Below are 23,861 nucleotides of genomic sequence, written 5' to 3'. Positions count from 1 at the left end.
ATTATTCTAGCAATGTTTCGTTGCTGTTATTTTAGCTCACGTAAAGCATTGTGCCAGACACAGTAGGAAGCACTTCACATGCATTATCTTATTTCATCCTTATATTGTAGTAGGTCACATATCTAGGAAATGGCGGAATGATAGTAAACCAGGATTGCCTGATTCCAGAGATATGCTCTACCTACCATACTGTTCTGCCCTTACTGTGAAATATGGTATTCTGTATTGAGTATTTTTTAGGAAATCAACTGAAATGGTTAGTGATGACAAGAGCTGAGAGTGTTACATACATTGCTCACCAGTTAAATAAAATTGTACTAAATCTCTTATTATGAGTTGTATTCAAGGATTTCTTTTTTTTTTTTTTTTTTTTTAAAGGATCTTGACATGCACTATGAACCCACAGACACTGCTGCTATGGCTCGAACATCTAATCTGAATGAGGAACTTGGCCAGGTAAACTAAATTTCTTATTGATATGTTGAGTTGGAAGTCAGATTTGGTGTAATTTCTGCCATATGTGGCAACTTCAGATGAATTGACAGCTTCTAATTTTCCATTTTTTGAATGATTGGCATAAATACATGTTAGTACCTAACTATCAATTTTCATTTTTAGTGAATGAACATTATTTAATGCATATTCTGTTCTCAGGATAAGATATTGCACAGAAAGATGTCCTCCAGTATATAATCTGATTAGTATGTAAAGTATTGGCTGCTTTTGAGTTATAAACTCCCAGTATTAAAATTGTGTATAGCTTTTGACCAGAAAGGAAGGAAAAGTTAGTTTATCAATGAAGTTGTATAAGTCAAGCAGGAATTTGAGATTTATAATTCATACTATATTCACATGTATGTGTATATTTGTAATTCATTTATACATATTAGTTAAGAAAGGATTCTTCTTTTTTTGTACCATTGCCATTTGCTAACTCTTACTCTTCAAATACCATTTAAGCCAGAATTATCCTTTTTCTTACCAATTCAGATGTTGTATGAAGTTAATTTTAATTGCAACCCATCGCCAATCCCATAATTGTTTGTTACGTTGAGAAATGCTGATGTTTTAGTGCTCTATACATGTTAAGTAGCTATAGAGGCACTTACTAGTGGAAATTCAGACCATATTAAGCATATTAGGACAGATTTCTATATGACTGTAGTTTTTCTAGTAGTTTTTTTTTGAGAGACTAGCTTTCATATATGATTCATTGCTAAAATACGAAAAGAAATAGTTGAAAATATTACTTAATGATGTGCAGAAAGTAGTCAGTTAATAGCATTCATTGTGCCCCTACAATGTAACAAAATTGATAGAAAGAATAATGTAAGGTTTTTTCCCTTCATTAAAAACGGGCTTAAAAAGACCTCTGAAATTTTAATGAGAATTTTTAACCTTTTTTTTAGGTAAAATACATATTTTCTGACAAAACTGGTACTTTGACATGCAATGTAATGCAGTTTAAGAAGTGCACCATAGCTGGAGTTGCTTATGGGTGAGTTTTTTCCCCTTTAATTAGAGTATGATACACAGATTTAATTAATGCTAACAGTTTGGTATAATTTGGGGAGTTCTTATTAGGGGAGTTTTTTTAATCTAGAAGGCAGCTATTTTAATTTTAGCATACATGTACGTTTTGTGTTTTATAGTTTGGTATTGTTTTTCATTTGGAATTACCTATGAGGCAGGGGCTCTGCCCAATAATATTTCAGTGTTTAGAGCTGCCGAAGGTCTCTATCTGGCTCTGGTAATAAGGTACAAATACACTTCCCTCTTCATCGTCGTGAAGTCAGAGTACAGCCTGCATGTGTTAAAACATGCAGTCTGTCCTTGGGCAGTTTTCAAGTTAAAATATTGTTGTTTCTCTGATAGTTAGCCCTTTGATTTCTTTTTATCATCTCTCCTCTTTGCAGTCACAGAGCAATCTAAATTTCTGATGACGGGAAGGAGGTAGGGACACAAAACTCTTAAATCCGGGAGATAATAAATATCATCAAATACTCTTATCAGGCTTTTAATATCCTTTAGAATGTGCTTGTTGAGCACCCATTTTTTTCTTACTTCTAGGTATTCTTGCCTAAACTGCTCAAAAGCCTTCTTTTTGAAACACTTTATAGGGTAATGTGAGAAAATTAATTTCTACATTTCCTAAAAAGGCATGCTCAAAAGATGAAATATCCTCCTGGCTGACTGACCTTGGCCTACTATCAAATTTTCCAACTATCTTTATCTACAAGTAAGACTGGTAAATGTTGGTATCTTAACCATGCAAGCAAGGGCACTTGCTTTTGGGTTTTCTGGCTTGTACCCACCCCTTCCCCACTCATGCTCTGTCTCTAAGCAGTAAGCCAGTATAAAAATAGGGTATTGAATTATGAAAATGCCTTTATTTAAAACTAAATAAATAACCACTTGGTAAAAAATTCTAAAAGCATGTGATTACTCCCATATGCAAGGTCTACAAAGAGAAATAGATGGAGTCAGATGTTCTTTGGGTTAGTAGAGAGTATGACTAAAATTGACTTCAAACTATGTGGGCGAATGAAGTTAAAAAGGCATTTGACGTAATGGCTCTTTTACACTGTAAGGGCAGGCTGCTAACTTAAGAATCCTATTTACTATTTCCAGGGCTGACTGCCATTTTGCATCTTCCCTTTTTTATCTGAAGATCTCCTAGTTCCCTTAGACAAAAGAGACCTTCTTCTCTCCTCCCCCCAGTTGCTACAGGCCTCTTCGTTTTGCTGCTGGGGCAGGAGAGGTACAGCCATAATCTTTGACATTTTGCACTTGTATGTTCGACCCATAGTTATCCCAGATGAGAGAAGGAAAGGCCTACTGTGATTTTAGAGTTTGTTGTATTATACTTGCTGACAGATTTATGGTGATGTTTGTTTTTACACAAATTCTGCATTCATTCATAAATATTACTTTTAGAGGGTTCTGTTTGGTAATTGACATCCTTTTTTAATTTGTCCAGTGTCCAACTGAATAAGCAAATTCTCCAAATTAGTAATTATTGATTGTATACTTATCAGAACAGAAAACTAGAATGATATCTAGGTGCTCGTTTCTTTTGCATTTTATAAGATTTTTTCTTACTCTTGGAACAAGTCCTTAAACACTTTCAAGCAGTAGTTGTAAAGAATAACTACCATAAAAGAATATCGTTCTTCCTGTATCTATTGGTGATATGGTCATTAACAATTGTGTATTATGTATTATGATAGAGTGGGTTTGAGACTGGCAAATGTTAAAGTAGTATTCAGAGTTGAATATTGTCATCATTTAGATTAAGTTTGCAACGAAACAAATTTCCTCCTGGGAAAATCACATCTCTTAACACTGATGTGCAGTTGTCAGACATGAGTGTAGTCCTAGCTTTGTCATTAATTCACCATGTGACCCTAGACAATTCCTTTCAAATATTCCAAACACTTTAAAATGAGGGTGGTGAGACCAGATGATCTCCAAGATTCTTTTTCAAGTATAAAATTCTAACATGTAAAGGAATTCCTTTATTTGCAATTTTTAACTGAACAGAAATATGTTTCTTCTTTGGATAATGTGTCATGTTTTCAAGAATACCAAGAGCCTTGTTGAGTGAAGCTAGTTGTTAAACTACTTCCAGTAAGTTGTGTATGTGCTCTTAGGATCCTTAACCCCGACTGAGTTTTTATCAACATCCCCTCCCCTAAACATTCCCGATGGACAACTGGAATGTCAGCATTGTAGAGAGTTGTTGATATGTGAAGGCTTTGGAGAAGCGGTGAGACGTCAGACTACTCAGGTGGTTACAGTAGGAGAGACATGTGGCTGTTACTTAATTCTGCCAAACTCCACAGGAAAAAGTAATTACTGAAAATTTACCCTTCTGTTGGCATTTCCTCTGGGCACTCTTTGGTTATAGGAACCATAACATGGTTATACTATCCAACCTGCCCTGTAGGAGTGTTTAACACTTGTTTAACATGGGGAGATATGACATGCGTACACTTCCAGCTCCAGCAGAAGAAAGTATGGTGGTTATCTCCTCAGAGTACAGCAAAACAAAGGAAAATAACAGAAACTTTCATGTATTAACAAATGCCTTTGGGGTAATGATTTCAGAGCTGATGCTTCTTAAGCATTTTTTAAGAAAATAAAGCCTCCTTTTACCCTAGATAGAGTCAAAGATGAGTTCTGTTGGCTTTTATCAGTTTGAAAGACAAGACTTGAAGTCTCTTGACAGTACAATCTTTGCCTAGCTCAGTGTATTCCATAGGCTTGTAGGAAGAAAATATTTAACACGTAAAACAATGCTCCAAAATTTAGTCTTAGTAAGTTTTCTCTCATTTCATATAACCTTGGTCCTAAATTGGATTCATGATGGGCAATAACATAAGATTTGTACATATCTAGCAGTGATGATTATTTTGTAGAGATCAACTTTGTCAGAAATGCCACCATGCTTAAACTTGTTAGAATGTTTCATTAGATTTTTTTTAGTTAAATGTAAATAAATTGTGATGTCATATTTGTAAATTTAGCTTATTACAAACTAGAAATTCTGCTGTTAAACATTTATTAAGGCATCATTTCAGCAAATTGCTTCCTGTAGGGAATAATTCAGTTTTATCACAGTTACTTGAATGCCAGAAAAGGTAAGGAACCTTTTATGTTTAGTGGCTAGAATTCTCAATACAGTGACTGTTCTAGGCTACAGTCCTAAGTACTATCTTTGTTGATGATTTAGATATTACTATTAGAATGAGCTGATGAACTGAGTACAATCTCTAAGGTTAAAAAAAAGATTCTGTGAAGCAAACTAAACAATATTTTTTGTATGGGCAAGTCATTTTAATCAGTATTAAAAACATTTCATTGACATTTTCCCTTTAAGTAAAAACCATATGTTCCTAAAAGCAATCTTTATTTATATATGAAAACAGTATGTGAGTAGTTTCATTTCACAATATTTTGTTTAGCAATGTTTACTGAAAGAATCAGCAACTTCTTTAACACTGAGAAGAGATTCACCATGAGAAACCTCACAATTATCAAAACAGTTAGTCCCAAGGTCTATATTATAACCAATAAATGTATCTTACTGCTCACCATGACTGGTGGGTAAAGTTGGATAAACACCATTTGTTCATTCACATGCCTCAACAAAGTGCTTTAGATGTATGTAGCACATTGTTAGCTGATGGAGATTTAATGATCAGCAAAAGTTCACATGACTTCTGCCCTCCTAAAGTTTATAGTCTAATTGGAGGTTAGTGGATATAGTTAAGTAATCATACAGACAAATATAAAATCATAACACAGTACAAAGGTCTATGTAAGCCTGTGATTGGGAGTGAGGGATCAGGGAGATCAGGAACTGTGATGCTTAAGGCTGAGATCAAGAATGAGTTGGATTAAGTAAAGAACTTACCAAGCAGATAAAACAGCACTGACCCACAAAGGCAAATAACCAGACAGAACATACACACCAGGGCCGCTGGAGCAATGATCTTGGGGAAACTCATGCAGACAGAATAAGTAACAGGTATGTGGGTCGCCTGCTGCTCACCTCATCACATTCCGAATAGCGCTCGGCATCTGCCAGGGCTGGACCACACCCAAGGAGAGCGACCCTAAGGCTTGAGCTCTGAGGCTTTTCAAAAGCTGCCTGAGTTGAGAAGTACAAGCCCCTCTCCAGGTATGAGATCCAGGGCTGCTGTACAACAGCAGTGCAACTTGGCAGAACCTTGACACAGTGTTTTTGCTTGCTCCCCTTTAGTTATAGCAATGCAATTGATTTTTACTTTAATATAACTCTTTAAAGAACCATCCCCTCATGGTAGTCAGATTTACTTCTGAAATGTTTTCAATACTTGGCAGATTTTATCAGTGTGATAGTTTGTTCTTAGGTATTAACATGTTTGTTTCATTAAACCATTTATTCTGATTACGCAATATGTGATTAATTTTCCATTGGCTTTAGCATATATTTAAACTATTAAGTTCAATATTTCCTACTGAATACTGAATTCTCTGCATAAAATCAAGAAATTTCATGGTGAAGAAGCAAGTTGACTATCCAGTTAAAGAATAACTTTGTAAATCTGCTTAGTTACCATAAATCATACTTACTGTACTAACTGCCATTCTTTCAAAATCAACTAAAAGTTTATTTTCTTAACTTTTTCAAGATCTCTCTCTCAGTACTTCCCTTATTCACGCTTTTTATGTTTCCAGCCTTTCTGTGATTATTTTGTCCTTTCTTTCTGTCCCTCCTCTTGCTTTCTGAAGCCATGTCCCTGAACCTGAGGATTATGGCTGCTCTCCTGATGAATGGTAAGCTGCATGGACCTTTCTGTCTCATAGATCCCCTTAAAAGGTTTGCATTTTATTGTTTTGTTAGCCACATTTCACTACTTTTGAAAAAATTACTGACCAGGTAGGGTGACAACGCTGTAAAGTATTTCTTAAAATCTGTTGAATGTCCCTGATTTCCTATCAAAAAACCTTTAGTCATTTTATAAACATTTCTTTCAAAGTTTAGGCTTGCTAGAGTTTTATAGAGCTATGTATCTATAATAAAATATGTAATGATCAACTCAGAGTCCCTGGGCTGTGGACTACCTAAGATTCAGCTACAGCTCCAGAAATTTTCTTTTTCTTTTTAGCTCAGCACTGCCACCTTCTGCCACTCTTTACATACTCTACAGAGCTACAAAAAGATGCTACTGAAACACACCCACAGAGTGGAAATTTCCTTTACATTTATTTTTGTTAGTTTACTAAATCTGTTTAGAGGCTATAAAATAAACATTTTTTTAAATTAAATGTCTGGAACAAATGTTGGAAAACCATGCTACCAAGGACTAGAGTTAATCGGAATAGAATTAATTTTAGAATTGTTAAATATGGCATTTTATAGGGTTAATTTCAGTATGTATTGGGTTTTTTTGTCTTACCTTAAAATCCCCCCATGGATTTACATTTTTATTTAGAATGGTATAAGTTTATTTTGGTAATTCATCATGATTTGGTGGCAAGTGAAATTTCAGAAAACAGGTTCCTTTAATGCTGGTCTAGAAAACATGGCTTTATGTGCGGTTACATTTCTATTTTCAGATTACACATGTATTTTATGATTAAGCCATATTTTTCAACTTGGATTTTATTTCAGTAAAGTGGAAATTTAGTAACAATTTGCAGTAAACCTCATACTACCTAGGGTTAATGACAGAGGCAGCTGTTTGGTTCATGTGATAACTGATGGGTCATTATATTTAAGCTCATTGCTTGGAGTATCATACATTTTGACACCTACCCACAACCAAATAATTTTTAGTATTTTTTAAATGTGCCAAAGCGTCTTACTGTTGGTGGGTAATTCAAGTTTAATGATGTAGATACTCCCTTTTATTTAATCTTTTGAGAACGTAGTTAAAATTTTGACTATATCTTGTTACTTGTTGCTTTTCTGTAGAATTAACATAATTCTATTAATTTTAAACACTGTTCATGAGTGTAGGATTAATATATATTTTTCTAAGGTAACTCACTTATTAAGAGAAGGAAATTACCTTCATCATATTTTTCTTAAGATTGGATGGAAATGTTAAAAATTGTTGTTTATTCAGGTCATTTAAAATATCCTACTTTCAATAGAGGTTGTTTCATGATTTTATCACTATTGGAAAGAGAAGATGTTATTTTATCTGTTTAATAAGTTCTTTTTGTAAAACACCCTTTTGGGAAATTTGATATTCTAAACTAGGTAACTCCAAATTTTAAAATGCCAGCTTTTTCATAAATTTTTGTACCATTCCACTTGCAGTTACATATAAACTTAGATATTAATGATATTTTTTAAAATAAAAGGGAAGGCTTTTGGCAACTTTTTAATAAAGTAAGCTTTATTTTAAATATGTACTTGGATTCCCGATCTATCCAGTCGTTACCTGTAGGCAGCAAAGATGAAGGAACAGATACTACTTGAACTTTAGTTGTGTCCTTGGTCCTATACAGTTGTCAAGGATACAGACTTCGGATTCTGACCACTGAAGTTCACATCCTGATCCTACTGGTGCCCTTGAACCAATTACCAAACCTCTATGCCTGTGATTCCTCATCTGGTAGAATGTAGACATCATAGGGAGATTGTGAAGATTAAGTGAATTATGTTTTTAAAGTGCTTAGAATAGTGTCTGGACATAGTAAGCTCACAGAAAGTGTTAGCTCTGGTGTCTCTCGCTCAATCCTCAAGACATATTTGAGGAGTTATAATTGACATGACCATTCTAAAGTTGGTGAAATTTAGGCAAAGAAGCTAATAAGTAACTTGCCCCAAAGTATACAAGCAGTAAACATGGGAGAAAGTTAAAACCTCTCTCAGCCTGGTTATGAAGTAGGTGCTGGTTATATTACATCCGACAGGCTTCAAAAATATCTGCTTTTAGAGCAAAAGATATCCTCACTATTTGTTATTTTATTTTTTCTTTCTTTCTTGTTTTGTTAAGGTAGCAAGAGCAAGTAAAGTTTAACTGACTGACTTGAGAAAAGTTAGCATGGGGGGACACAACTTCGCACAATCCTAAATCTGGCATCTGCCTAATCTGGTACACTTGGTTTCATGTTGCCAGTGAAACCAAGATTGAAAGTGTGATCCTGGTTGAATCCTATGCTCCAGGTACCTGGCCATATCTTCATGCTGCTCGTCTTCAGGGGTAAACTGGAGAGTGTAGCTGACTATATTAATCCAAAATCTGAAAGTTTATTCTTGTCTGACTGTAGCAGCTTCCCCTTTCAATGTGAAGTTCATTGATTCCACATATAAAACCTGCGGCCTATACTATATATTTTACTACCCTACTTGAACCATATTTGCCACAAAAATACCAAGTTAGAAAACACATAACAGTTAACACTTAAGTGTATGTAGATTATTTAACATATTTACATTTAGTCAAATTTGAAGGCAAACCTATACTGTTTCAAAAACACTTTCTTGACATTAAAAATAATTGGATGATGGCTGTAGCTCTCCTCACTTAAATCTATTAGTATAAATAGTTTACAGAGATGAAATCATTTCCCAGCCAGTAGCCACTTACTCCAGAATTGGTATGGGTTTCTTATTATTGCCAAGTACCATCAGCTAACACGTGACCTTACAGATTAGTTCATTTCTATTAAAAAACTACCATTCTCTAGACAGGTAGTATCAATATTCAGAGGAATGCACGAAAACATCTGCTTATTATCAACATCCATGTAGCCCTAAGATGTGCTTATTTTCCAAAACTATATATTTCATTACATTTTTTTCTTTTTCTAATTTTTTGGTGGAAAATATCAAGCATAAACAGAAGGAGACAGATGTACTGATTCACTCGCTTCAGTAATACGTACTCAAATTCCATTTCAATTCGTCTGTATTTCCCCCCACTATTACTTTGAGGCAAATCCCAGATAACATATTATTTCACTTTCTCTTAACTATTTGGTATGGTTTCTCATTATTCTTTGTGATAGTTGTTGTTTTTCCTTAAGTAAGTGCTAGCGAGGGTGATTCTCCAGGAGGATTACCTTAAAGTGTTCTGTGCTTAGTCATTTCACTGTGGTTTTTAGTATTATCACAGTATCAATGGATAGTACCATTTTCTGGTCTTATTTTCTCATTTCATTTTGGTCTGTAATTATGTATGGAATGAGTGGTATTTATTTATTCTGCTGCAATCGTTAGGCTCACTAAAACATTCTTCCAGGTGTGACTGTATAATAATGAGATCTAACACATCCAAATTAGTGTTGGTCTTCAAAATAGTCACTTTGACAGGTAATTTATTTATTCCAATGAAGCAACCATTTCACAGAATGTTTTTGGAACTCCTCTTTTATAATTGCCCTCAGAAATACTTTGAACCACACAGAAAAGCAGATCTCATTACTTCGGTCAAAACCAGTGTCTAACAAAAATATTATAGTTGAATTCAATCGCTTGTTCATATTCTTGGACTTGACTGGACCTGACACTGAATAACAAATTCATTTCTGAAAGTCTCCCTTTAAGGAATTTTGATTTGGAACAGTAGCACCATTCAAAAGCAGAAGGTGTAGATCCTTTCAAAAAACAGTGCTTTGCAGTCAGACTGCCTTTGTCTTCCCATGTGTGCATGTGTGTAGCATGTATATGTATATAAGGTATACATTTAGTTTGTATGTAAGATGTGTATATATTTCAGCTGACAGGATTGGATTTTGTTCTGACATGGATTTTGTTGTGGTTTTTTATTTTTAATTTAAATTTGATTTATTTTTTAAGTTCATAATGCATTAACATGTTACAAGTTCAAAGGATGTAAAGAGAGAAAGGTTTCCCTCCCTTCCCTGTCTTCTACCCTCCATTTCCCCTCCTGAAGGCAGCCAATGTAACCAATTTCAGGTGTATCCTTCCACATCTACTCTACTTATATACATGCATGTATTTTTTTCTCTCATATTTTTATAGAAAGTGAAGCATACTATACATACTGTTTTGTACCAGCTTTTCATTTGATAGTGCATCTTTGAGATTTGTCCATAGTCCATGGAGAGCCTCCCATTTTTTGTATAGCGTTCTGTTATGTGGATGTACCACAGTCTTTTTAAGCAACAACCCTAATAAACTTTGGGTTGGTTCTAATCTTTTGCTATTAAAAATGTGCTGCAAAGAATGAATTTGGTCGTACAGCATTTTGCACCAGGTAGTGTAAATTCTTAGAACTGGAATTTCTGGATCAAAGGATTACATGCATTTTAAATTTTGACAGAAATTGCCAATATCCCTTTTTAGAAATTGCACCAATTTTCATTCTCACCAATGATAGATGGTTTAACTGTTTTCCCATGATCATAGCAGCAGAGCTGTCAAACTTTATTTCTGCCAAATTGATAAATTTAAATTTCATTTCTCTCATTATGAGGTAAAATTGAATGTACATTTAAAGCCGCTTGTATTTCCTTCTTTGTGAACTGTGTGTTTATATCCTCTGCTCATGGCTCTACTGCATTGTTGATTGTTTTATTATTGGTTTCTATGAGTCCTTTTTATGTTAAGTGAAACAACCTTCATTATATGTGTTGGAAATATTTTTTTTCCCTGTTTGTCATTTGACTTTTGACTTTGCTTGCAATAGTTTTTGCTATGCAGAAATGTTTTAGCTTTATACAGTCAGATTTTTAAATTTGTTTTGTTTTCTGAATTATGTATAATACTTAGGCCTTTTCTACTCCTGAGTTATTTTTTAACTTGGTGAAAAATATTTATCACTTTAGTACTTCTATTAAGTCATTCACCCATTGGTTTAAGGTAAAAAGCGTGGCTTGAACTTTTTTCCTTTTTTTCTGATGACTCTCTTGTTGACATGATTTCATAGTCCACACTGTCATGTATGAAATTAACTAATACTGGACTTCCCTGGCGGTCCAGTGGTTAAGACTCCGCACTTCCAATGCAGTGGGCATGGGTTCCATCCCTGGTCAGGCAACTAAGATCCCACATGCCCCTCAGCATGGCCGAGGGGAAAAAAAAAAGAAAGAAATTAACTAATACTGATTAGGCCATATTTATTCTAATTTATATTTAGTCATAAAATTCTGAATCTTCTCAATTTTTATTGCTATAAAAAATAGATTCTTCCTATTAGGATGATCAGGAAATAATTATTTACAATGTATCACAGCTTTTAAATCAGCCTACAAGAAGCTGCAAATTATATGACATTGTGGGTTAACTGCTCAGTTTTCTCTTTACCTTAATGTTACACCCCCTGCCTTATTACTTTTTGCAAAACACCATAATTTCTTTGTCTCCTTATGAGGCAAAGTGTCACTTGAAAACTTCTATGGAAAATTTTAACAAAATGTAGATGTTGGCTTGCACTTTTATTTGTGAGCAGTTTCCAGATTCATATAGCTTTGTCAACTAACAGTTAAAACTATTTTACATTTAATGCAGTTGGTCCTTATTTTGCAATGACTCGAGCTTCCTAATTTTATCTGTTTACTTTTACTAAAAGTGAACATTTTGTGAGATTTTGGAGAGGGGTGGTGAGAGCTCCATGCCTGAGTTACCCAACCCAGGCTATGTGATTAGCAGATGAATTGCTGGTGGTTTTTATGATCCTGGAAAGGAAGCTGCTTCCTGAGAGAAGAGTTATTTAGCATTATCCTTGTCAGAAGGCTTCACTGGTGAATAGAGGGCAGGATGTGTCCATGTATTAATAAATATTTCAATTGCATATCTAGTGTTATTTGTTATAAATACACTTGAAAGCTTTATCAATTGTGTTAACTGTGATTTATGAAATGGAAGAATTACTGGTGAGATTAATCAGACATATCTTCAGATTTATAAAGGCTTTAGCCTGGAATTCTTTAGACGGAAAATAGACCTCCACATGAAAGATGTTACTGTGAATATTCCTTGACATTTCAGTTTATCTAATAATAAGTGGGGAAGTATAACTAAGAACTATTAATAATACATTTTATAAATAATAGGGAAATTTTATAGAGACTTGAATAACTATTTTTAAGAAATGATAATTATTTGGAGGAGAAATATATGTTAATTTTTTTCTGTCCACCCATTGATAAGTTGTTTAAAAGTTCTTGGATTTTTTTCCTTTCATCTTTAAAACTAGAGGAGGAGGAGGAGAAATAATAGTAGTAGTAATAATAATAAAATATAATGTGTTTATTCTGCCTCCCACTGATGTTTTTGAAAATTCTGATCTACTACATGCTAATAAAGATGAATTATATTACAATTTTGAGAATTAATAGACCAGACTATTACATGTAAATAAAGACATATTTTGCTATAAACCCTCTAACTTCCTTCTTTGGTTTATGGGTAAAATACATATATTGACAATACGGTTTATGTTCAATTATTTCACTTTTTTTTTTTTAATGATTTCTCCTTCCTTTCAAGCAGCTGGCTTTAAAATATGAAACTCTTGATATTTGGGACACTGACACTGATAATACTCTTTGTAACCTGTAAAAACTGTGATTAAAAGCTTTCTGGATTACAATTATTTAATATTGAACACGTTATTTTTTCCTCAGCGATTTCTGAAATTTCCATCTGTGCACAAAAGCTTTAGATCTATATATTTTCACTGAACATTGAAAAGTATACCCTTGGGGTTTGACAGTTCCACGTAAATGTTTCTTGTCATTCCTTTGAATCTCAGCATTTTGATATTAGATCGCACGGCTATGAGACTAGTAATAGCCAGGTTGTAGAGGCAGTTCTGATTTGATTTGTTTCATATGGAGTTCATGTTTGCTGATCTGAAGACAACCACAACACAAAACCCCATACACTTTTATGGTCTGTTCTCCTTATATAGAGAGTAACTGTGATATGTACATAAATATATCAGGTATTTGTTAGTGATAGATAGATGTTGATGAAATATGTAAACAGTTTATTCATATTTTAGTTTCATATGATAATCATGTAGTATTAGTCACTTCAAATAATTTCTCATGGCTAAAGTAAAAGAATATTATTTTTTATAATACCTCCATTAATTCTCAAAATTTTTTAAACTGGGAAAAATTTTGGAAGTAGACAAATTCAATTCCAGGTATTTCAGCAGTTTTGTTACTTTTTTAAAATTTCATGTGACTACAACATAATTTTACCCCAGGAAAATGAACTGTAAAAGACTTTCATTACACTGCAAAAGACTTTCACATTTTAGAATGTTTGAAAATATTTTATGATTCAGTCATGAAATCTGTGATGTCTTATTTAGAAATGCAGACTAAATTATATTTACTCTATTAAGAGTTTGCAGGCATAATGATTTATTTTAAAAGTAACTTACATGGACACCAAGCGGGGAAAGCGGCGGAGGTGGGGTGGTGGTGGTGTGCTGAATTGGGCGATTGGGATTGACATGTATACACTGATGTGTATAAAATGGATGACTAATAAGAACCTGCTGTATAAAAAAATAAATAAGATAAAATTCAAAAATTTTTTTAAAAAAAAGTAACTTACAAACAGATCAGTGGGCTTGTATAAATGAACCAAGTTTGCTCCATTTTTTTCTCCCTTTAGGCAGAGCTCACAGTTTGGAGATGAAAAAACATTTAGTGATTCATCATTGCTTGAAAACCTCCAAAATAATCATGTAAGCAACATAATACTATTATCTTTTCATTAATAAATGAAAACTAATGAGTGTTTCTCTGAATTATCTTCCATGTTTAAATATTCCTTTTTTTAGTTTCATGATCATTTCTAATAATTAGCAAAATCTATTATCTCTAAATTCTTTTTACTTGGCCAACATGAATTCATGGTTGTTAGAAATTTAGTTTTAACAATTGTCATTAATCAACATTCTGTTTTTTAAAAATATTATATATTAATTCTAGAACTCTTATTTGTATGAAACAACTCATTGTTAACAATTTCAAAACATCTATAGAAATGAATTTCCTGCTCAGAATTATAGGCCGGTGCTAAATCTATACAGTAAGAACTTCGGACATCTGCCACCCAATGTGAACATTCCACTTATGAAGTTACTGATACTTAACTAAAATTCCATCCGATCGAATGATATGGTCTCCTAAGTTTAAACCCCCAATTTTTTCTCACAATCACTTCAAGCTCAATGTGTCAGAACTTGAACTCATGCTCATCACCCCAAAACCTAGTCCCTTCCTAGCACTGATGGACTTACCACCTCTGCCCCTGGGCAGGGCCCTAGCAATGTGTTCATGTGGTTATTTTTGCCTTCAACAAAGCATGAGCTTCCAGATGCACAAAATCTAGACCTAGGCCCACCTCTTCCCTCTTGTGCTCTCAGGTTCAGTAAATTGCACCATCAGCTAACTGTCTTATTACTCACTCTAGGAACTTAGGGTTGCTTTTGATACCTCCTTCCCCTCCATCTCCAGATCTGTAATGAGTCACTAAGCCCTTGTCACTATGACTTTCTGTAATATATCCTAAATGTCTTCTTCACTTCATTCTCACTTTCTCTACCCGAGTCCAGACTACTGGTATCCTCCAGGTGAATTACAGCAGCCTCCTAACCATTCTCCTTGTTTCCGTTTTTACCCCCCTCCAGTTCTTGTTGCACATGGCAGCTGGAATGATGCAAATGTAAATCAAGTCCCATCACTCTCCTGTTTAAAACCATGCCAGAGGGCTTCCCTGTCAACTTACAAAGTTACATGGTCCAGCCCCTGCCTAAGTCATCGGCCTCACTTGGAGCTACCCTTCCTTTCTTTCTCCTCAGGCTACACTGGCTTTCTTTTATTTTCTCAAACGCACTTCATTCTTTCTTCCTTTAGGACCTTTTCAGTCATGTGTGATTCCTGCTTGATGGAAAACTGTGCTCAGTTCTTCATGAGGCTAAAACTTCAACAGCTTAAAGATCACATTGTCATGAGAACAACCACAGACTGGCCTATATCATATTATATGATATTTGCACATTCTATCCTTTGTAGCCCTTTTCACACTATAAATAAATAATACTTGTGTACTATTTATCTATGTTCTGTTTTCCCCACTAGTCAAAGCTTCACATATCAGGGACCTTGTCTGTTTTGTCTGCTCTTCGAGGCTTAACACAGTTTTTTTTCAAATAATGTTCTGATTTACCTTTCCAGTCATTTCACTTTTTTGGTCCAAGAGCATAGAGGAATATTTTTCCTTTATTAATTCAAATGACATTTTTCTTCATCAGGAACCAGACAAGAAGATGTTTAATTTTAAAAATCTGACTGCTTTCTTGCAGAAAGGATCTTGTCTTCCTCAGGCCATGAGAGTCCATTGTACAAAGGACTTCTCAGTCAATCCTTTTTTATTTAGTAAAACGTGTATCAGGTTAAGGTTGCCATTTTTGCAAAAAGAGAGGACAAACCTTACAGAGGAATCCCCTGCCATTGTCACCCCAACCCAAAGTAGTGGAACCACAGTAAGAGTAGATGCCTAAAATTTAGATCTGATCAGGAATTAGAACCAGGTGAATGAACATATTAGAATTTCTCTCCTGTCCTTAATAACAAGATTCAACCATATCTGCCTTTTTCGCTGTACTGTTTCTATTTAACAAGACAAAGTGGTCTTATATAAATGTTTAGAAAAGGAATGAGAGGGTGCAAGAATGAATGATTTTAGTTAAAAATATTTTTTCTTCATAATAGTTGTTGGCTTCTTGACTTCCACACCTTCAATATTTAACAGCTGCACTCTTAGCAAATATGCATGAAGTAGTATTACTATCATTAGTGTCAAATGTTTAAACGAAAATGGCTAAATTATGTGTTTATTTCTTACAGCCAACTGCACCTATAATATGTGAATTTCTTACAATGATGGCAGTTTGTCACACAGCAGTACCAGAGTGGGAAGGTGATAAGATTATTTACCAGGCAGCATCTCCAGGTACAAATGAAACAATTGTGATGTATTTCTTGGTGGAAAATTGTTCTGAAATTTGAGATTGTTCAGAAAAATTTAATTTGAATAAGTAAAATAAACAAGTTATGTTTTTCAGATTACAAATTTTATTTACTAATTAGATAAACCTTGGCTTTCAAAATTAAATATATATATATTTAAAAATATATAACTTTGTGTAACATTTGTTATATGACATAAATTACATGGAAATTTGAATAACAAAATTCACACAAGTAAAAAAAATGGTACTTTATATATACACATAGTAAATTCTCCCTTCTTTATAAATAACTAAGAATAAACTGTTAGGCATAAACTGTTTTTGCACATAAGCAGACAGGAAAAGGAAGATCTGTTTGCTTAAATAGTGCACATTTTAGAATACCAATTTTGCTTTCTTCTCTTGGAAATGATAATCAAGGAGTTCGTTGTGTATTTATTTGGATGAGAAAAGTTTTACACATTTGAAGGGATTCCATAAAATATGTATTAGCACAGTTATCATTATTTAATACTTAGGCTTATTTTCAATGAAAAATTGGGTAAATAGTCAATTTGATGATTGTAAGATTTCAGGAAAGAATGAACACACTTTGGGGAACTTTTTTAATAAGTGTTTTAAACTGTATTACAAACCAGCACCTGCGACCTTGTAGAATGTACCAAATTCCTAAAAACCATAAGATACATCTCATATCATTAAGATAGAGACTATGTGAATGTTTTATCCCACACCCTTCCCTCAGAAACAAGAAGGTCTGATGTAACAGGGTGATGTAAGTAAATAATATATAATACAACAAAGCATCAGTTCATTTATATCCATTTAAATTGACCCCTCAACATTAATAGTATTAGTTTTTCTACATTAAACATTTTAGGAGGAAAAGGATAAAACTTAAGAAGACAATTTCGTGCCCTTCATTTTTTCCAGTTTTATTAAGAAATAATTGACATATATCACTGTATCCCTAGTACTTATTTATCTTATAACGAAATTTGTACCTTTCAATCACCTTTCTCCAGTTCCCCTTTCTCCCACCCTCCACCTCTGATAACCACATCTGATCTCTTTTTCTATGAGTTTGGGGTTTGTTTTCTTTTTTTTTCCCCTTTAGATCTCACATATAAGTGAGATCATACGGTATTTTTCTCTCTCTGTCTGGCTTGCTTCACTTAGCATAATGCCTTCATGTCTATCCATGTTGTTGGCAAATGTAGGATTTCCTCATTTTTTTATGCGTCATTCATTTTGAGAAAAGTTTTCTAGAGAATATGCTGGACCAAGGGGTATATTTAATTATCCTTCTTAGGTATGTTTGGCTAACAGTGAGACTTAATCTTCAGAAATGTGACTCTGGGGTCTATATGTGTCTCAGATTCTTAAGATCATTCTACTCATTCCTTTGGCATTGTCATATAATTTTAAAAGAAGTGGATTTCAGTAAAAGGAGCCAGAATAAAAAGAATTTTAATTCTTTTTAAAATTAAGCAGAAAATTGGATTGCAGTAATGTCTTTCGTATTTGGGGTAATTTTTTTTCACTGTATATTTGCTTTGTCCTGTTTTCCTAAAACAGATGAAGGAGCCTTGGTCAGGGCAGCCAAGCAACTGAATTTTGTTTTCACTGGAAGAACACCTGACTCAGTGATTATAGATTCAGTAAGTTATTTATTTTTAAGTCTGTTTTTTATCAAAGTAATACATATGCATAGCTTCAAAGGTAAAATAATACCATAAAAGCTCAAAATAGAATAGAGGTTCCCAACTCTAGTTCCCCTCTCCAGAAGCAAAAACTTTCTATTCTTTTAGCTATTTCTTCGGACATTTACACATCTTATATATTTTTTTTTAATGTTTGATGAATGATATATGTTTTGATTCTTCAATTTTAGACATACCTACTGACTTTCTATTCAATTATATTAAATGAGGAGTTATTTCTCTTGACTCACCGTCCCTTCCCAATAGTATTATAATTATATTACAATATTTGGTTAAACAAGTATTTGGACCCAGATTTTTAAACGGGCAAAAGACTTGAACAAACATTTCACGAAAGAAGATCTACAGATGGCCAGTGAGCACGTGAAAACACATCATCAGTCATCAGGGAAATGCAAATTAAAGCCTCAATGAGATACTACTGCATACCCACCAAAAAAGGTAAAATTAAAAATATTGGCAGCACCGAATGTGAACGAAAATGCAGAGCAAGTAGATCACCTGTTTTTGCTAGTAGACGTGTAAGATGGTACAATCCCTTTGGAAATCCTTTTTGAGTTTTCCGACACAGGTAAACATGTACCCAGCCCAGCAGTTGCACTCATACTTAACCAGGAGAAGTGAAAGCACATGTCCACAGAGAGATGTGTCATGGAATGTTCATAGCAGCTGTATTCAGAGTAGCCAAAAACTAGAAACAAATCAAATATCCATTACTAGGCGAATGGATGAACAAATTGTAATATACAATGGAATAGCTAAACAATAGAAAAGAGTAAAATATCGATTCATCAACAGCCTTAATAAATCTCAGAAACATTATACTGGAAAAAAAAAAAAAAGTCAGACACAGAGGAATGCATACTCTTTTTTTTTTTTTTTTTAATTTTTGGCTGCATTGGGTCTTCGTTGCTGCGCGCAGGCTTTCTCTAGTTGCGGCAAGCAGGGTCTACTCTTCGTTGTGGTGCGCGGGCTTCTCATTGCGGTGGCTTCTTTTGTGGAGCACGGGCTCTAGGCGCCTGGGCTTCAGTAGTTGTGGCCGGTGGGCTTCAGTAGTTGTGGCACATGGGCTCAGTAGTTGTGGCTCGTGGGCTCTAGAGCGCAGGCTCAGTAGTTGTGGTGCACGGGCTTAGTTGCTCCGCGGCATGTGGGATCTTCCTGAACCAGGGCTCAAACCTGTGTCCCCTGCATTGGCAGGTGGATTCTTAACCGCTGCACCACCAGGGAAGTCCCTATTTTCTTTTTTTTAATATTGTCTTTCCAGATACAAAATTATCTCCTGAAAATAAATTTTTTTCTTTATTTTCTAAAGATGAATCTCTTGTCTTTTTTTCAATTGCTTGATTTTCTACCTACTACTAATTGTTCCATACCTTCTTAGTGCACTTTTATTGGTACAATTACACCAGATAATCTGCCAGTGGGTAGTTGTTTCCCTGAGACATCCCTCCAGAAGTCCTCCATTCTCCTTGGTCTGGGCCAGTTTTGCCTGCTTCTCTGGCACTTGGAATTCCTTTTGATTGTCTCCTGTTTTGGACTTTCTATTTCCTGTAAGTCAAAACTTCTTTCTTAGTAAACTCGCTGATGTTGATAGAACACATTTTCTGTCAATTTCATCCTATTGAAAAGGTGTTATTAGAGAAGCAGAAGTCACAGTAGTGACAGCCTTCAGTAAACCTAGCTCCTGACTCAGGGCTCCAAGCTGCCCTGGTGGACAGTTCAGTCTTACTCGTGGTTGTCAGGAGGAATCGCTTTCCTGTCTCCCTGGGGACTTTCTTTACCTCTCTTCTGTGTTAGATTTTCTGTTTCCTGAATCCCATATTTTCTTTGTTCTTGGCTTACTCTTGTTATCATGGAACACATTCTTTATTGGCTTCTTGAGAAAAGGTGCATGGAAAGTTATTTGGTTTTTTGTTTTGTTTTGTTTAGTCCTTTCAAGTCTAAACATTTTTTATCCTATCTTTCTACTTAATTGGTAGTCTGGCTGAATGTAGAACTCCAGGGTGGCAATCAGTTTCCTGAAGAATTTTGACTGTTCCTCTGTCTCCTGGCTTCCAGTATACCTAATTGAGAAGTCAGAAGCCACTGTGACTCCAGTCTTTGTGACTTGCCCACGCCTCTCTCTCTTGGAAGGTTGTGGGATGTTCTTTGTCCCAAGAGTTCTGAAATTTCATGACAGTGTCCTTAGTGGGACTATTTTAACCCATTGTGCTGAGCACTGAGTGGACACTTTTCCATTTGGAAATCAATATCCTTCCATTCTGGAAAATTTTCTTGAACAAGTCTATTCATTTTCCTTCCCTCATTTTCCTCTGCTCTCTCTTTTTAGAATTCTTGAACGCATCTTTTAACTTTTCTGTCCTGCTCTTCATGTCTTTGCCTTTTTGTTCTACTTTTTGGAAGTTTTCCTCCATTTTATCTTCTCAGACTTCTGTTGATTTTCTTTTCATTTCTGCTATCATATTTTTAGTTTCTAGAAGCTTTTATTGTTTTTTCAATATTTCTTTTTTTTAATAGTACCCTGTTCTTGTTTCACAGGTGTTGTACTTATGTTTCTTCTCTGGGAGGAATAATGATAGTTTTTTGACGTTTTCTTTTTTAAACAATTACAAGCATTTAACAGTTTAAATAAGCATATGGTTTTTACTGGAATATAAAATGGTCTTAAGCTGTCATTATAGTTGTTTTGATTATTGCAATGGGAAAATGATACTTCACCAAAAATTAAATATCAACTTTCAATGTTCTCTTCCAGAGTTTCCCATTCTCCACTTAGGAGAAAACAACAGCATTTAATTACTGCAACACTTGCATATGGGATGTATAATAGACTATGCCAGATCTTTGACAAGAGCTTCAAAATGCAGAATAGTAAGGCCAGTCTCCTCCTATGCCACCAAAGAGCAGTACACAGGACATAAATAATAATCACAAAAACATAACAATTGTACAGGCCATCTTTTTGTTTCAAACATTTTCTTCATTTGCTTCACGAATGCCATTAAAAAGCATATACTGGAGAGTACGGCAATATTTCCAAGGGTATAAAACACTGCAAAAAGTTTGATGCCACCAGGAAGCCACAGTAATCCAGTTCCAATGAGACAACAGAAAATGCCCATAGAAAGCGTATGACAAACCAGTTCATTCTGGTGTTGAAATGGAGGGAAGAGGCATCCAGGACCTGTCCACCAGCCCCTCATGTCCATCAAGAAACCCAGAGCCTGACACTCCACAGGCCGACACGGATGTTTTCTTTTTGAATTCTCTTTCCTCCAAATTGCTCTTATCTGTTTGTTTTGGGTATCTGTGATCCATGTTAATAGCTGTCCTTGAATATCTGTTAATCTTTGGTTCTCTCATGGTTAAGAGTGCAGAACTTGAAAGCTGGTATGGCAGTTCTAAGCATGAGGGTATTTGTCAACATTGGGCTTCACTGTGGGGTGGTCTGGTGGGATTCCTTTGGGAAGTCGTGGTTGTCTGTACCTTTAGGGCTTCTCTTGGGCTTTTGAATTCCCCAGAGATTCATTTTCTGATTTCCACCTGGGAAAGGTCTAGCTGCCAGAAGGTAGGGGGCCGAGTGGGTTGGGGGCATTGGGGCCTAGCCTGTAGTACAAATGTGATAACAGTGCTGTATCTTCAAGTGTGCCAGTCGACTTCTAGATGAAAGGGCCTCTGTTTTACCCTCTATAGAGCAAAGCCTCGGTCTTCTGCCAGTATGCAGGAAGAGCCAGTGCCCAGAGCTGCTTTTCTAGTAGCTCTTTCCCAGTCCTCCCATTTTAGGCCCCTCTCTTTCCTCCCAGTTCTAGAGCTACCTGCTATTCCACTTCCTTAAGCCTCTTAGGGAGTATGTGGTACAAATCGGGTTGGTTCTCAGCTTTTCCCATGGCTACTGCAGGCTTTGAAACTTCTTGTATCTGCTAAGGATGCGTTTCTCACTGATCTGTTTTCTGGTTTCCACATTTTTCGTGCTGTTTTCTCTTCTCTTATTTTCCTGCCATTGCAAGTTTCTTTCTTAAGTGTTTTGGGGTTTTTTTGTAGTTTTGATGGGGCTTTGGGAAGGATGAAAATTCAATGTGTATGTTCAATCTTCCATCTTAACTTGAAAAGTTAGTAAGTTCAATTAAAGATGATGTATTTCAGAAGGGACAATTTGTTTGTGTTGACATTTTTTTACATTAAAATTTCATGACTAGGGTTTATTTCCAAGAAGCCAAAGATGCCAACTCTATGTAATCAAGTTTTCCTTTTCTTCATAGCTGGGGCAGGAAGAAAGATACGAATTGCTCAATGTCTTGGAGTTCACCAGGTAAAACATCTGCTCTGTGGTTTGTATGTATGACATAAATTTCCTTCCATTTTTATTTAACTAAATTTATTTATACCAAATATTAAATTAAAATCTTCAGTGCAATTTTTAATTGTCATATCTGTAAGTAAATCGTAAACAGCACTCTTCAGAGTCTTGTAAGGCATTACTCCTAGAGGCAATATAAAAATATTTTTGAACATAACTGTCTGCATCACAACTGTAAGGGGTATAGGACCAAGACAGTGATCTGGAAACATCGTTATACTTAGAGGTGCCAAGATTTATGTAGCATGAAAATGAATCAGAGTCAGGAACCCACCATTCTAATTATGTGTTCATTATAACATCTAATTGTCTTGGGGATTTCAGAAACCATACCCATCTCTCTGTTAGGTATAAAACCAGTTCCCATGTAGTAGGCAAGGGCAGAAAGCAAAAAGATTATTTTACTTACTTTATTTCTTAAGGTCAAATAAGAGAGGCCTTCCATTATGATCAGTGATATCTCTATGAGTTTTTGGCTCTTTTTCCCCACATGATTATGTAGTTTCCCAACTAACCTACATTCTTGCGGCAAAATGGCCTCAGCTACAGACAAGAGGGTCTTTAAAGATTGTGTCATCATTCAGAGGACACTTAAAAATATCTTCAAGGCCATAACCAGGACGTAATGCTGCTGTTCAAGGAAATAAGTGTCCACTTTTTTTCTTGAACTTTTTCCTACATAAGGCAAGTCTGTACACTAACTAAAAGAGGCATTTTCTTTTCTGTGCCAACATTTGTTGCTGTCTCGGTTAGGAGTGACCACATGCCAGTGGTTAATATCAAAAGTAATGGGATCTAATTTATTATTTAAACATTGTGGTTTTTTTCACTTGTATGCACTGAAAGGCTCAAAGGAAAATGCATAAGAAGTTGGATGATTAACTGTCATAGAATATTCTCAAAGTGTATCCCCCATCTTTTCTTTTTCCCACATCAAAGTGACTGTTTTTCCTAAGCCTACTTGTATTATGTCTGTAATATATTATAAATAGTGCATCAATTAGCATTTGGATATGTTTGTTTATGAACACACACTTAGAAACACTATGTAAGTGATAAGTGTGTGAAGAAAAATAAAGCAAAGTTAGCAGCTCTTTCAGGGTGCTGTGATGGGGGAGACTTAAGGACAAAAGTGAGAGAAGTGAATGTGTGGGTAATAAAATAATCTCTGAAAGACATGAGTGGTTTAGACTAGGATGATGGTAGAGAAAATAAAGTGAAGTTGATAGAATGCAGATACCCTTTGCAGGGATGTCAGGGGGCCATTGGTATGAATTGGATGCGGCAGGAGAAAAGAGGGGGAGGGGCTAGGGT

General features: G+C 35.0%; 1 protein-coding gene across 1 annotated transcript in view; it reads left to right on the top strand.

Moving 5' to 3' along the window:
- Positions 1–23,861, top strand: part of ATP8A1 (ATPase phospholipid transporting 8A1) — a 230,217-nt gene that overhangs the window by 82,944 nt on the left and 123,412 nt on the right. Inside the window, exons 13-18 of the mRNA XM_061191344.1 lie at positions 379–456; positions 1,410–1,498; positions 14,102–14,174; positions 16,342–16,447; positions 18,045–18,127; positions 22,450–22,499. Coding sequence (XP_061047327.1) covers positions 379–456; positions 1,410–1,498; positions 14,102–14,174; positions 16,342–16,447; positions 18,045–18,127; positions 22,450–22,499 — 479 coding nt within the window. The remainder of the gene's footprint in view (positions 1–378; positions 457–1,409; positions 1,499–14,101; positions 14,175–16,341; positions 16,448–18,044; positions 18,128–22,449; positions 22,500–23,861) is intronic.

This window comes from Eubalaena glacialis, chromosome 5, assembly GCF_028564815.1.
Source record: "Eubalaena glacialis isolate mEubGla1 chromosome 5, mEubGla1.1.hap2.+ XY, whole genome shotgun sequence".
Taxonomy (NCBI): Eukaryota; Metazoa; Chordata; class Mammalia; order Artiodactyla; family Balaenidae; genus Eubalaena; species Eubalaena glacialis.
Note: the sequence above shows the minus strand (reverse complement) of the source record. Positions and strands in the feature narration are given on the sequence as shown.